This window comes from Diceros bicornis, chromosome 18 (genome assembly GCF_020826845.1).
Source record: "Diceros bicornis minor isolate mBicDic1 chromosome 18, mDicBic1.mat.cur, whole genome shotgun sequence".
In the NCBI taxonomy this organism is placed as follows: domain Eukaryota; kingdom Metazoa; phylum Chordata; class Mammalia; order Perissodactyla; family Rhinocerotidae; genus Diceros; species Diceros bicornis.
In genome coordinates this window covers 26573881-26589141 of record NC_080757.1, presented here as the reverse complement: position 1 = coordinate 26589141, position 15261 = coordinate 26573881, and the positions used below count along the sequence as shown (strand labels likewise).

Here is a 15261-nt window from a genome sequence, read left to right as displayed (position 1 = left end):
ATCATCTTTTCCAAAGGTAGCCTACCCTTTGAGCTGTTGATTCCAGTTACTTCCATGTGCTCTGGACCTTCATTCCAACAATATCTCTTATTTCTCTTGTACTGTCAATCTTTCTCTTAAGACTACAAAACCACTTTCAAGACCCTCACTATCTTTTCAAGCTAACAATAGCACACTCCCTTGTTTTCTTGAACACTCACTACATCTATTCCTGGGCTCACAAAGTACTCTTCCATCACCACTTCCAACCTACTAATGCCCTCATCTCTTCTACCCAAACTCTTCATCCTTGAAAGTCACTAAGAGAAGGTCCTAACTGTAAAACCCCTGTTCTCATCCCTCTGCCTCCACTTGTTTGCAGAATTTGACATTGCTGACTACAGACATACCTCAGAGATATTACAGGTTCCGTTCCAGACAACTGCAATAAAGCGAGTATTATAATAAACCGAGTCACACGAATTTTTTGGTTTCCCAGGGCACATAAAAGTTAGGTTTACACTATACTGTAGTCTATTAAGTATGCAATAGTATTATGTCTAAAAAAACAAGGTACATATCTCAATTAAAAGATACTTTATTGTAGAGCTGCAGCCATTTGTCTGTTTGACACAGGCTTGGGCCCGACAGGGGAGACGAAGCCCTAGGTTTGAAAGTAATAATCATTACACCAACTTGACTGGCTGTGGTTTATTTTTTGCCTTTGAATGGATCATGTGCCCACTGTCAACTCTTAGCAAAAAAATCACCACCAGAATAGGGAAGAAATCAAGTGAATCTTATACATATTATTTCATTTCTCTCCCCTGATCTTTTGAAAGTCTGGTTATTGGATAAAAATAACATGATGCACTTATAAAAATTTTGAGATTAGAGATCAAGGCACAGGAGAGTGATGTCAGCATCATGGTGGAGTGAGCTTTCCCGTAAACTCTCCCCGGATAAGATACAACAAAAACGACATTCACATACCAACAAAGGACACTCACACAACACAAAAGGACGTCTGAGAGACCCATGCAGCCGCACATCTGAGAGTGGACATGCTGGAGCTGGAGGAGGAAGTTGGGAGAGGCAAGGAGAAACCCTCCCCCTCCCCATCCGATCAGTGACTCCGGGTCTGCGCAGCTCCCAGAGAGGGGGGAGGGGCAGCCCTCTGTGGGAAAACTGTCACTCTCCAAGTTTTCTCACAGCCTGTGGGAAATTCCCATATGGAGGAGCCTGAACTGTTGCAGGGGTGCTGTCAACATCTGAGCACCCTAGGAGAGCAGACAGCAAGGGAAGAACAAGCCCCCCAGGATCAGGCAGGCAAAAGAGAGAGACCCTCCCTGCCGGCACTTCAGTTCAGCTGGTCGGCCAGAGCGCTCGCAGATCACCGTGGGCTTAGAATACACAGCCCTTGTACCCTACCCAGTGGCAGCAGGTGGAAACCGCAACCAGATACTGTTAGGATGAGGAAAAAACAAGCCAACTGCAGCAGGCACGATGTAAAAATATATTAAATCTCCAGACCAGAAGGAAAACGACAAGCACCCAAAAATCAACCCTGAAGCAGAGAAATTTATAATCTAAACGACAGAGAATTCAAAATAGCTATAATAAAAAAGCTCAATGAATCACAAGAAAATACAGATGACTAATTTAACAATATCAGGAATTTCTTCACAAAAGAGATTGAAACCATAAAGAAAAACCAATCAGTATTGTTGGAGATGAAAAACACAATGGAGGAGATAAAGAAAAATCTGTAATCTTTAAAAAACAGAGCTGACGATATGGAGGAAAGAATTAGCATTATTGAGAATAGGAATGCAGAAATGCTTCAGATGGAGGAGGAGAGAGAACTAAGACTAAAAAGAAATGAAGAAATTCTCGGAGAAATATCCCACTCAATTAGGAAATGCAACATAAGGATTATAGGTATTCCTGAGGGAAAAGTGAAGGAAAAAGGAACAGAGAGCTTGTTCAAGGAAATAATAGCTGAGAAATTCCCAAATCTGGGGAAGGAGCTGGAAATACCAGTAAATGAAGCCAATAGATCACCTAAATATATCAACAGGAAAAGGGCCTCTCCAAGGCATATAGTAGTAAAGCTGGCAAAAGCCAATGACAAAGAAACAATATTGAGGGCAGCTGGACAAAAACAAAAAATAACGTACAAAGGAATTCCCATCCGAGTCTCAGCAGATTTCTCAACAGAAGCTTTAGAGGCTAGGAGAAACTGGAATGATATATTCAAAATTCTGAAAGACAAAAACTTTCAGCCAACAATACTCTATCCAGCGAAAATCCTTCAAATATGATGGAGAAATAATAACTTTCCCAGATAAACAAAAGCTATGGGAGTTCACAGCCACAAGACTCCCACTACAGGAAATGCTCAAGAAGGCACTCAGGCCTGAAAAAAAAACAGAAAGGTCATACAAAGCTTCGAGCAAGGAGAAAAATAGGTGGACAAAATCAGAACAATAGTAGCTCTCTATCAGAAAAGGTTACCGAACACTTAAATACCAAAATCAAAGATCAAAGGAAAGAAAACACCAAAAATAAATATAACCTTATCACTTTACACACACACCCAAAACACAAGATGGAATAAGTTGTGACAATAATAACTTAGAAGGGGAAGAGGAAAGGGATCAAATTGACTTAGTCTATGGAAAGAAGAGGTCATCTGAAAATGGACTATCTCATCCACGAGATTTTTTATACAAACCTCAAGGTAACCACTAAACAAATAATCAGAACAGAGTCACATACGATAAATAAAGAGAAAACTAAAAGAGTCATCATACAGAACTACTAAAATGAACTGGTGGTCCAAAACACACGGGATGACAAAGAAAATGCAAAAGAATCGGAAAATAAGTGATAAAATAGCAACATTAATCCCTCATATATCAGTAATCATTCTAAATGTAAATGGCTTGAATTCTCCAACTAACAGACACAGAGTGGCAGGATGGATTAAAAAGCAAGACCCAACAATATGCTGCCTCCAGGAAATACATCTCGGCTCTCAAGACAAACACAGGCTCAGAGTGAAAGGATGGAAGACAAATACTCAAAGCTAATGGCAAACAAAAGAAAGCAGGTGTTGCCATACCTATATCAGACAAAGTAGACTTCAAGATAAAAAAGGTAATGAGAGACAAAGAGGGACAATATATAATGATAAAAGGTACAGTCCACCAAGAAGACATATCAATTATAAATATATATGCACCCAACATAGGAGCACCAAAGTACATAAAGCAACTATTAACAAACCTAAAAGGAGATATTAAAACAACACGATAATAGTAGGGGATCTCAATACCCCACTTACATCAATGGATAGATCATCCAGACAAAAAGTCAACAAGGAAATAGTGGACCTAAATGAAAAACTAGACAAGATGGACTTAACAGACGTATACAGAGAACTCCATCCAAAAACAGGTGACTAATTCTTGGGCGCTCATGGAACATTCTCAAGGACAGACCATATGTTGGGAAACAAGGCAAGCCTCTATAAATTTAAGAAGATTGAAATCATAACAAGCATCGTTTCAGACCATAACACAATGAAACTAGAAATTAACTACAAGAAAATAACTGAGAAAGTGACAAAGATGCAGAGATGAAACAACATGCTACTGAACAACCAATGGATCATCAGTGAAATTAAGGAGAAATCAAAAAATATCTGGAGACAAATGAAAATGAAAACTCACAACTCATAGGGGATGCAGCCAAAGCGGTCCTGAGAGGGAAACTCACAGCAATACAGGCCCACTTTAACAAACAAGAAAAATCCCAAATAAGCAACTTTAAACTACACCTAACAGAACTAGAAAAAGAAGAACAAAAAAAGCCCAAAGTCAGCATAAGGAGAGAAATAATAAAAATTAGAGCAGAAATAAATGAAATTGAAACCAAAAAAACAGTAAAAAGGATCAATGAAACAAAGAGTTGGTTCTTTGAGAAGATAAACAAAATTGACAAACCTTTAGCCAGACTAACTAAGAAAAAAACAGAGAAGGCTCAAATAAATAAAATTAGAAATGAAAGAGGAGAAATTACAATGGATACCACAGAAATACAAAGGATTATAAGAGAATACTAGGAAAAACTATATGACAACAAATTGGACAATCTGGAAGAAATAGATAAATTCTTAGACTCATACAACCTCCCCAAACTGAACCAAGAAGAAATAGAGAACCTGAACAGACCAATCACAAGTACAGAGATTGAAACAGTAATCAAAAACCTCCCAAAAAATAGAAGTCCAGGACCAGATGGCTTCTCTGAAGAATTTTACCAAACATTCAAAGAAGATTTGATACCTATCCTTCTCAAACTATTCCAAAAAATAAAGGAAGATGGAACACTTCCTAACACATTCTACGAGGCCAACATCACTCTGATACCAAAGAAAGACAGGACAATACAAAGAAAGAAAACTACAGGCCAATATCGCTAACGAACATAGATGCAAAAATCTTCAACAAAATACTGGCAAACTGAATATAGCACTATGTTAAAAAGATCATACACCATGACCAATTAGGATTTATACCAGGGATGCAGGGATGGTTCAACATCCGCAAATCAATCAACGTGACACACAATATTAACAAAACAAGGAAGAAAGACCACATGATCATCTCAATAGATGCAGAGAAGGCATTTGACAAGATCCAACATCCATTTATGATAAAAACTCTCAAAAAAGTGGGTATAGAAGGAAAGTACCTCAACATAATAAAGGCCATATATGACAAACCCATAGCCAACATCATACTCAATGGGGAAAATCTGAAAGCCATTCCTCTGAGAACAAAAACAAGACAAGGGTGCCTACTCTCGCCACTCTTATTCAACATAGTACTGGAGGTTTTCGCCAGAGCAATCAGGCAAGAAAAAGGAGTAAAAGGAATCCAAATAGGCAATGAAGAAGTGAAACTCTCACTATTTGCAGATGATATGATTTTATATATAGAAAACCCTAAAGAAACCATTGGAAAACTATTAGAAATAATCAACAACTATAGGAAAGTTGCAGGGTACAAAATCAACTTATAAAAATCAGTTGCATGTGCTAATAATCATATGCTAATAACGAACTAACAGAAAGAGAACTCAAAAAGATAATTCCACTTACAATCACAACAAAAAGAATAAAATATCTAGGAATAAAGCTAACCAAGGAGGTGAAAGACCTATACAATGAAAACTATAAGACACTATTGAAAGAAATCGATGACGACATAAAGAAATGGAAAGATATCCCATACACTTGGATTGGAAGAATAAATATAGTTAAAATGTCTATATTACCTAAAGCAATCTACAGATTCAATGCAATCCCAATCAAAACCCCAATGACATTCTTCATGGAAATAGAACAAATACTAAAATTCAGATGGGGCAGCAAAAGACCCCGAATAGCTAAAGCAATCCTGAGAAAAAAGAACAAAGCTTGAGGCATCACAATCCCTGACTTCAAAACATACTACAAAGCAATAGTAAACAAAACAGCAGGGTACTGGTACAAAAACAGACACACAGATCAACGGAACAGAATTGAAAGCCTAGAAATAAACCCACACATCTACGGACAGCTAATCTTCGACAAAGGAGCTAAGAACATACAATGGAGAAAGGAAAGTCTCTTCAATAAAAGGTGCTGGGAAAACTGGACAGCCACATGCAAAAGAATGAAAGCAGACCATTATCTTGCACCATAACAAAAACTAACTGAAAATGGATTAAAGATTTAAATGTAAGACCTGAAACCTTAAAACTCTTAGAAGAAAATACAGGCAGTACACTCTTCGACATGGGTCTTAGCAGTCTCTTATCAAATACCATGTCTACTGAGGCAAGGGAAACAAAAGAAAAAATAAACAAATGGGATTTCATCAGACTAAAGAGCTTCTGCAAGGCAAAGGAAACCAGGAACAAAATGAAAAGACAACCCATCAACTGGGAAAAAATATTTGCAAATCATACATCTGACAAGGGGTTAATCTCCATAATATATAAAGAACTCACACAACCGAACAACAAAAAAACAAACAACCCAATCAAAAAATGGGCAGAGGATATGAAAAGATACTTTCCCAAGGAAGATATACAGATGGCCAATAGGCCATCTGAAAAGATGTTGAACGTCACTAATCATCAGGGAAATGCACATCAAAACTACACTAAGATATCACCTTACACCCATTAGAATGGCTATAATCACCAAGACAAAAAACAACAAATGTTGGAGAGGTTGTGGAGAAACGGGAATCCTCATTCACTGCTGGTGGGAATGCAAACTGGTGCAGCCTCTATGGAAAACAGTAGGGAGATTCCTCAAAAAATTAAAAATAGAAATACCCTATGATCCAGCTATCCCACTATGGGGAAACTATCCAACGAACCTGAAATCAACAATCCAAAGAGGCTTATGCACCCCTATGTTATTGCAGCATTATTCACTATAGCCAAGAAGTGGAAGCAACCCAAGTATCCCTTGACTGATGAATGGACAAAGAAGATGTGGTATATATATACAATGGAATACTACTCAGCCATAAAAAAAGACAAAATTGTCCCATTTGCAACAACATGGACGGACCTGGAGGGTATTATGTTAAGCAAAATAAGCCAGAGAGAGAAAGACAAACACCGCATGATCTCACTCATGTGGAATATAAACCAACACACAGACAGAGAGAACTATATGGTGGTTACCAGGGGCAAGGGGTTGCGGGGTGGGCACAAGGGGTGAAGGGAGGCATTTATATGGTGACTGACAAACAAAAATGTACAACCAAAATTTCACAATGTTATCACAATGTTATAAACTATTAAGACATCAATTAAAAAAAATATTTTATTGCTAAAAATGTTAACCATCACCTGAGCCTTCAGCAAGTTGTAATCTTTTTGCTGGTAGAGGGTCTTGTAAAAACCGCAGTATCCGTGAAGTGCAATAAAGCACAGTGCAATAAAACGAGGTTATGCTCGTACTACCCCAAAACTCTCCTTCCTTGCCCTCAACAACACTGCACTCTTCCAATTCTCCTTGCTTTGTCATTGCTCAGAATAAAGAGGAAATCAATTTTCAAGCAAATCAGGAAGGAAAGAAAAGGATTTTCTCGGGACCGGCCTGATAGTGCCGCAGTTAAGTGCGTGTGCTCTGCTGAGGCGGCCCAGGGTTCACAGGTTCGGATCCCAGGTGCGCAGCAACGTACCACTTGTTAAGCCATGCTATGGCGGCGTCCCATATAAAGAAGAGGACGATGGGCAGGGATGTTAGCCCAGGGCCAATATTCCTCAAGAAAAAAGGGGAGGATTGGCATCGGATGTTAGCTCAGGGTTAGTCCTCCTCACAAAAAAAATAAAAAAAATAAAAAAATAAAAAAAAGGATTTTCTCACTGATGGTTGTTTCTAGGTGTGCAATTGATTAAAAAAAAGGACAGGTGACATAGGGTTACCACGTGACCCAGCAATTCCACTCCTAGGTATATACCTAAGAGTACTGAAAACATACTTCCACACAAAAACTTGTATATGAATGTTCATAGTAGTGTCAATTCATAATAGCCAAAAAGTGGAAACGAGCCAAATATCCACCAAGTGATGAATAGACAGATAAACAAAATGTGGCATATCCATCAATGGAAAATTATTCAGTCATAAAAAGGAATAAAGTACTCATACAAGCAACACGGATGAACCTTAAAAACATTATGCTTAAGTGAAAGAAGTCAGACACAAAAGGCCACATATTGGATGATCTCGTTTATACGAAATACCCAAAACAGGCAAATAAATAGACACAGAAAGATTAGCGATTGACAGGAGCTGGCGGTAGTGGGAGACACTGAAGGACTGCTAATGGTTATAGACTTTGTCGAGGGACAGTGATGAAAATGTTCTGGAATTAGATAGTGGTGATGGTTGCATAACTTTGAGAATATACTTTAAGAACCACCAAATTATAAATTTTAAAAGGGTATGTGAATTTTATGGTATGTGAATTACATCTCAATTTAAAAAAAAAAAAGAATTGGCAAGGTTTCACAGGTCAGTAAAGTCAGCTGTTCATAATGAAGCCAGTGGTTGTGTTTTTGTTATCTAATTTCATTTACTTATTTCCTGTTGTGTTTCTGTTATCTAATTTCCTTTACTTATTTCCTTTCTCATTTCCCTGATGAGCTGCAAAGTCCATGTTTTACCTACTTCTAGAGCCAGGCAAATGCAAAAATCTACTAAAGGTGACTATCCATAGTTCATATTCAAAACCCCTGACAAAAGTACTAGAACGATGGATAGATAACAATATCAAATTATTGAGTCACTTCTCACCATCAGGTATTTTTTCTCCTCTTGGTCCTGGCACATTGAGATGGCATCTTGAGGTGGAATCATATTCCAAAGCCCATCACTTCCCAGGATAATATACTTGTGCTTCTGGGGGTCAAGAGTGTGAACACTTGTGTCTGGTTCAGGTGACACCACAAACTCACCACTGAAGAAATCATAGCTCCACAAATCACCTGGAGGGCAGGGAGCAGAAGAAGCAAGAAATATTATTTCCAAGCTAGTAATATCACATGAACACATTAAATGAGAAAATCTACATGTTCAACTTAATAAACGCAGAAAAGCATTTGATAACATTCAAAATCCATTCACGCTATATATTTAAAAAAAAAACCCTAGCAAACCAGAAATAAAAGGTAACTCCCTTAACTTGATAAAAGTATGCCTTCTATCACTACTTCTCTTCCAATACTATACTGGAAGTCCTTCCCAGCATAGCAAGATAATAAAAATATATCAGATACATGAATTGGAAAGGAGAAACTAAAACTATCATTATTTGCAGATAATTTTATTTATACATAAGAAACTAAAAAGAAATTAGATAAATTATCAGAATAGGAACATTTAGTAAAGTTGATAAATACAAACTCTATATATAAGTCAACTACATTTCTATATAAACAGCAAGAGATAGAAAATTAAAATTTTAAACAATTCCATTTACAACAGTGAACCAAATGTAAGGTGCTTAGAAATAAATTTAACAAAAGGTGTGCAAGTCTTTTACGGAGAAGATTATACAATTAGATTCCAAAACATTAAAAAGACTATCTAAATAAATAGAGAAATAAACTATATTCATAGATAGGAAGACAATATTTTAAAGATGTTAATTCTTCCAAAAATAACCTATAAAGTCAATGTAATTCCAATCAAAATCCCAAAAAGATTTTTGTAGAATTTGACAAGCTGATTCTAAAATGCACAGGGAAGAGCCAAGAGCCAAGATTAACCAAGGTAATTGCAAAGAAAAGATAAAATGGGAGAGAACTTGCTCTACAAATGGGAGTCTTAGTGGCTATCTGAAAACCTGTTAACCCCTAGGTCAAGAAAGTACCTACATCAAAACTTAAAGAATGAGTGTCAGTCACCTGGAAGAAAATTCTAGAGATAAAAAAATAAGTATTTTTATGCTCTTAATCTACCATCTGACCAGTCTTTGGAGATCAACAGTTCACCCTTTCAAAGAGCCAGAAAAAGAAAGTTCTTACATACTTATCTTCCTCCTTAATTAGCTCCACATAAAACAACGCCTAAACTTCTGCCTTTTAGATCTACTAGATATAAACCTCAAAATGTTCAACAGAACTTTTAGTTGACTCAGGCCATCAAAAAGATCAATAAAACTGAAATAGAAAAAAAAACATTGAAACCATCCATTCTTCTGTGATACATAAGACAAAGTAAGTGGAACAATATAAACTCTTTTTTTGCTCCCAAAAACTGGGGAAGAAGACAGAAAGGAGAAAACATTAATTTCTACCTCTTTTGTTTGTTGTGATGTACTTTGGGGAAAGGGCTAAATTAAAAGCTTTCAGGGCCAGCCCCGTGGCTTAGCGGTTAAGTGCGTGCACTCCGCTACTGGCGGCCCGGATTCGGATCCCGGGTGCACACCGACGCACCACTTCTCCGGCCATGCTGAGGCCGCGTCCCACATACAGCAGCTAGAAGGATGTGCAACTATGACATACAACTGTCTACTGGGGCTTTGGGGGAAAAAAATAAAAATAAAATAAAGTTTTAAAAGCTTTCAGACAAGAGGGCAAATATTTTTTGCCCCTTTTCAGCAGGTCTGGCTTTTCGCTAAACAACACGAGGAAGCTCTTTTGTCCTTTCCCTTCCTTATTTAAACTTCCCCATTACCACCCATCAGAAACACTGGTTAATTCAAATACGGTCAGAGTCCAAGGAAAGAATAATTCAAATCAATTACTCCACTCTAAAATAGCAAAATTCATCACTAAATCTGCCCCTTGAAAGGGGCAATTCATCCTCAATGTGGCAAAAGAGAACACACATCGACCACCAAAAACTAATCATAATCCAAGTCGGCTTAAAAAGACACATTTACTTCTTTATACCAGCCAAACAAAGCTCCCTGATTGATGAAATTACAAAAATGAACAAGGAGTATGGAGATTTCTCAAAGAACTAAAAATAGAGATGCCCTATGATCCAGCCATCACACTACTGGGAATCTATCCAACGAACCTGAAATCAACAATCCAAAGAGACTTATGCACCCCTATGTTCATTGCAGCATTATTCACTATAGCCAAGAAGTGGAAGCAACCTAAGTGTCCCTTGACTGACGACTGGATCAAGAAAATGTGGTATATATATATACAATGGAATACTACTCAGCCATAAAAAACAACAAAATCGTCCCATTTGCAACAACATGGATGGGCCTGGAGGGTATTATGTTAAGTGAAGTAAGCCAGAAAGAGAAAGACAAACACTGTATGATCTCACTCATATGTGGAATATAAACCAACACATGGACAGAGAAAACTGTATTGTGGTTACCAGGGGCAATGGGGGTGGGGGGTGGGCACAAGGGGTGAAGGGAGACATATATATGGTGATGGACAAACAAAAATGTACAACCCAAAATTTCACAATGTTAAAAACTATTAAACATCAATAAAAAAAATATATCACATTCATCAAAAAAAAAAATGAACAAGGAAATAGTTAAGATAAATATTAAGGTAGCAATTACACAATTCGTTGAGTGATTTTAAAAGCTTTCAAAAGCATTTTTTTCCCATTTTGGGGATTAATATTGACACTCCAAGTAAGAACATAAATTTATAGAAAGCAGAATCCCTAGTATATCTAAACTCAAAATCTAGGTAAAAAAAGAAACTACAATTTTCAATCTAACACAGATTACATGGCCTTGAAGAAGGGTCACAATTTCTCACATATAAACTAACATTAATATCTATATAAATTTGGGGCCAGCCCTGATGGCCAAGTGGTTCAAGTTTGGCATTCACCGCATCGGTGGCCTGGGTTTGCTTCCTCGTTGCGGAACCACACCACCTGTCTGTCAGTTGCCATGCTGTAGTGGTGGCTCACATAGAAGAACTACGACTTACAACTAGCATATACAACCACGTACTGGGGCTTTGGGGAGGGGAAAAAAAAAAAAAAGAATATCTATATAAATTTGAAAATATTTTTAAATAAGTTATTTGTTTATTTGAATAGGTAATACATTGACGTGGTACAAAAACCAAAAGATACAAAAAAGATATACAGTAAAAAATCTCCCTTCCTTCCCAGTTTTCCACTGGGGGGAAACAACTATTGCTCTTATGTCTACGTCAAGCACATATGTACACTCCTTTGGCGAAATCATTCTCTCAAGGTAAGCTGGTAATTGTAAGAATTACTCTTTTAGTGACAAATCCTAAATCACTAGTCCCTAATATCTTCCCAATTTCTATTTCTTTCATTCTCACTAAACCTCAATACATTTCCTTCCAGAAGAAGGGCTTATTTCTCCTAACCTGAATTTCTAAAACTCTGGGTTTTGATTGAGATTGCACTGAATCTATAGATCAGTTTGGAAAGAAATGCCATGTTAACAATAACAATATTGTTATTGTTATTGGGATTCTCCCAATCCAAGAACATGGTCTCTCTCTATTTAGGTCTTCTTTGATTTCTTTCATCAGTGTTTTACACTTTTGAGCATACAAATCTCAAACATATTGTATTACAATTATACCTAAGTATTCATGTTTTTGGTGCAGTTGTAAATGATACTTACTTAAATTAAATTTCCATTTTGAATTATTCATTTTTAGTACATAAAAATATGATTGGCAGTATATGCTAAATTTGGATCTTGTGACCTTACTGAATTCACTTACTAATTTTAGTAGCTGTTTTGGAGCTTCTTTGAGATTTTCTATATAAACAGTGTTGCCATTACTGGATAGAGATGGTTTTATTTATTTAATTATTATTTGTGCGTGTGTATGAGGAAGATTGGCCCTGAGCTAACATGTGTCGCCAATCCTCCTCTTTTTGCTTGAGGAAGACTGTCCCTGAGCTAACATCTGTACCAATCTTCCTTCATTTTGTATATGGGACGCCACCACAATGAGCGGTGTGTAGGTCTGTGCCCAGGATCCAAACCTGCGAACCCCAGGCTGCTGAAGCAGAGCGTGCAAAAGTAACTACTACACCACTGGGCCTGCCTCATGAGATGGTTTTACTTATTTGCTGAGCCATCTGAGATTAGGTTATAGACATCAAGACACTTCACCTGTAAATATTAATAATTCAGCATTTATCTCTTAAGCATAAAGATGTTCTTCTATATAACCACACTCAGGAAATTTCGTATTTATCCAGTATTGTGTAATATAAATTCCATGTTCAAATTTCCCCAGTTGTCCCAATAATGCTTTTTTAATATCCAGGACCACTCAAGGATCATTCACTGCATTTAATTATCATTGGTTTTTTTTGTGTGAGGAAAATCAGCCCTGAGCTAACATCCGATGCCAATCCTCCTCATTTTTGATGAGGAAGATTGGCCCTGGGCTAACACCCATGCCCACCTTCTTCTACTTTATATGGGACGCTGCCACAGCATGGCTTGACAAGCGGTGCATCAGTATGTGCCCGGGATCCAAATCCCAGGCCACCGCAGCGGAGCGCACACACTTAACCACCACGCCACCAGGCCAGCCCCAAATTGTCATATTTTTTCATTGTTTTTAACCCAGAACAGTTCTCTAGGTTTTTTGGTTCGTTTTTTGTCATTTATGACATTGACAATTATGAAGAGCCCAAGCTAGTTATTTTGCAGAGTGACTCTTAATTTGTATTTGTCTGATTGTTTCCTCATGCTCTCATGTTAGAAATAAAGGTTTGTGTTCAGGTTAAACTTCTTTTGGCCAGAATACCACATTGCTGAAGTTGTATTCTTCTCAGTTTACTACATTAGGAGGCAGAAAGTGTCTGTCTCATTATTGGCAATGCCAAGCTTGATGATTTGGTTAAAGTGCTATCTACCAGACCTGGAAAGGGTCCTTTCTCTTTTTGTAATTATTAAGTAATCTGTAGGGTGAGTTTGAGATTGTGTGAAATATCCTGTTCTCCACCAAAATATGCCATATTTTAGCATCCACTGTTGACGCTTGCACAAATCAATTGGTACTATAATGGCTGTAAACTGATGACAGAATTACAACATTCTAACTACATTTATTAGTTGTCTTTTCTAAAGAAGAGCTTTCCATTCCTTTCTCTACCTCTTTATCTTTTTAGTACCAGTATGGATTTATAGATTCTTTTTTTCCTCAATGTGTTATAATTTATTCCTGTTATTATTGTTTTGATGCTCAAGTTACTTTAAATTTGCCAGTAAAAGTCCATAGATTTTGAATTTTTAACAAACTTGCCAGACGATTTGTATTCATAGCCAGATTTAGGAACATATGACATAGCCAGTTCCCTTAATTTACCAGTTCAGGGAATCTACATGGCTTTACCTGAGATCAAATGAGTAAGGATGGGAACTAGACCTTGAACTAAGAGTTTTTATTATTGGCTTAATGTTGGTACACCAAAATAGGATCACAGAATGTCATTCCTGTACATACTGAAGGGAGGGGCCTTGGACATTGTGGCAGATGTGGTTGGTTTCCTGCTCAATGGCCATTTCCCTTTTGTCTTCAATAGGGGCACTGGAGGGACACCAGAGGAGAAAAGAGGCCTTGCTTGCTCCTGTGGCACACGGCAGCCAGCAGTGCGCAGAACACCCAGTAGTCCTTACCTGAGTGAATTTCAGCACCACCCCCCCACTCTGTGGGTGGCTTCCCATGGAGAGCTTTCTAGCAACTTTTGCCTCACCTAATCCATTCTCAAAACTGAACCAAAATCATCTCTTTAAAACACAAATTTAAGACGGATGGTGGTGATGGCTGCAAAACAATGTAAATGTACTTAATACCACTGAACTTTACACTTAAAATGGTTAAGATGGTTAATTTTATATGTATTTTACCATAATTAAACACACACACACACACACAAATCTAGTTATATGTTTCCCACTCCAACTCCGCAACAGTTTACTCTTGTTCTTAAGACAAAAACACAACTCTTAACCACAGCCTACAAAAATGCAATATTTTCTCACCTTATCTATGCCTTTTATTCCCATATCTCTGTTTCAGCTACACTGGCCTTTGTCAGAGTGCCTTTTATTCACCATGCTTCCTCCTATCACAGAGCTATCTGCAATGCAGTTCTTTTGCCTAGAACATACTTTCTTCCTCTCTCAACTTCTAGTAATTCTTCAGACCTCAGCTCAAATATCACTTCTCTGGCTGTTCCAGTGAGGAAAAATACCCCTATTTTAAGTTCTCATTAGCACATATACAAGTACTCAAGAGTTAAAATGTTTCAGCTCCTTTTATGATCATTTGATGAACGCCTCTCCTCTTCTCTAAACCATAAGCTTCCATGAGGGCAAAGACCACATGCATGGTACATACTGTACTTAATAAATATCTGTTCAATGAATAAATGATTTGCAAGACTCACATGCAATTCCATCAGCAGCCACTAGAAGGCACCTTTGTTACATTTGTACTCAAGTAATTACAATCATCATCAGTACCTAAATCATACCAATTTTGATAAGGAAACCTCTCTTTCCCAAAGAACTGGAAGAAAAATGGCCATAAACCACAGGAATGGTGTTAAATACTAGCATTTAATTTACTATAGGCCAATAAGTACCACCATCTAACAAGTTAAACTTGAAAAAGAAAATTAGGACCACAGTTCTTTAAAAAAAATTTTTTTCCAAGTGCCAGAATAAGCGCTGGCAAAGTAATGCGACAAATCAAAAA

General features: G+C 37.4%; 1 protein-coding gene across 2 annotated transcripts in view; it reads right to left on the bottom strand.

Annotated features, from left to right (window-relative positions):
* PPM1D (protein phosphatase, Mg2+/Mn2+ dependent 1D) overlaps positions 1 to 15261 on the bottom strand; it is a 61837-nt gene that overhangs the window by 13391 nt on the left and 33185 nt on the right. For both annotated transcript variants that reach the window (XM_058560480.1, XM_058560479.1), the window contains exon 4: positions 8354 to 8544. In XM_058560480.1, coding sequence (XP_058416463.1) covers positions 8354 to 8544 — 191 coding nt within the window. The remainder of the gene's footprint in view (positions 1 to 8353; positions 8545 to 15261) is intronic.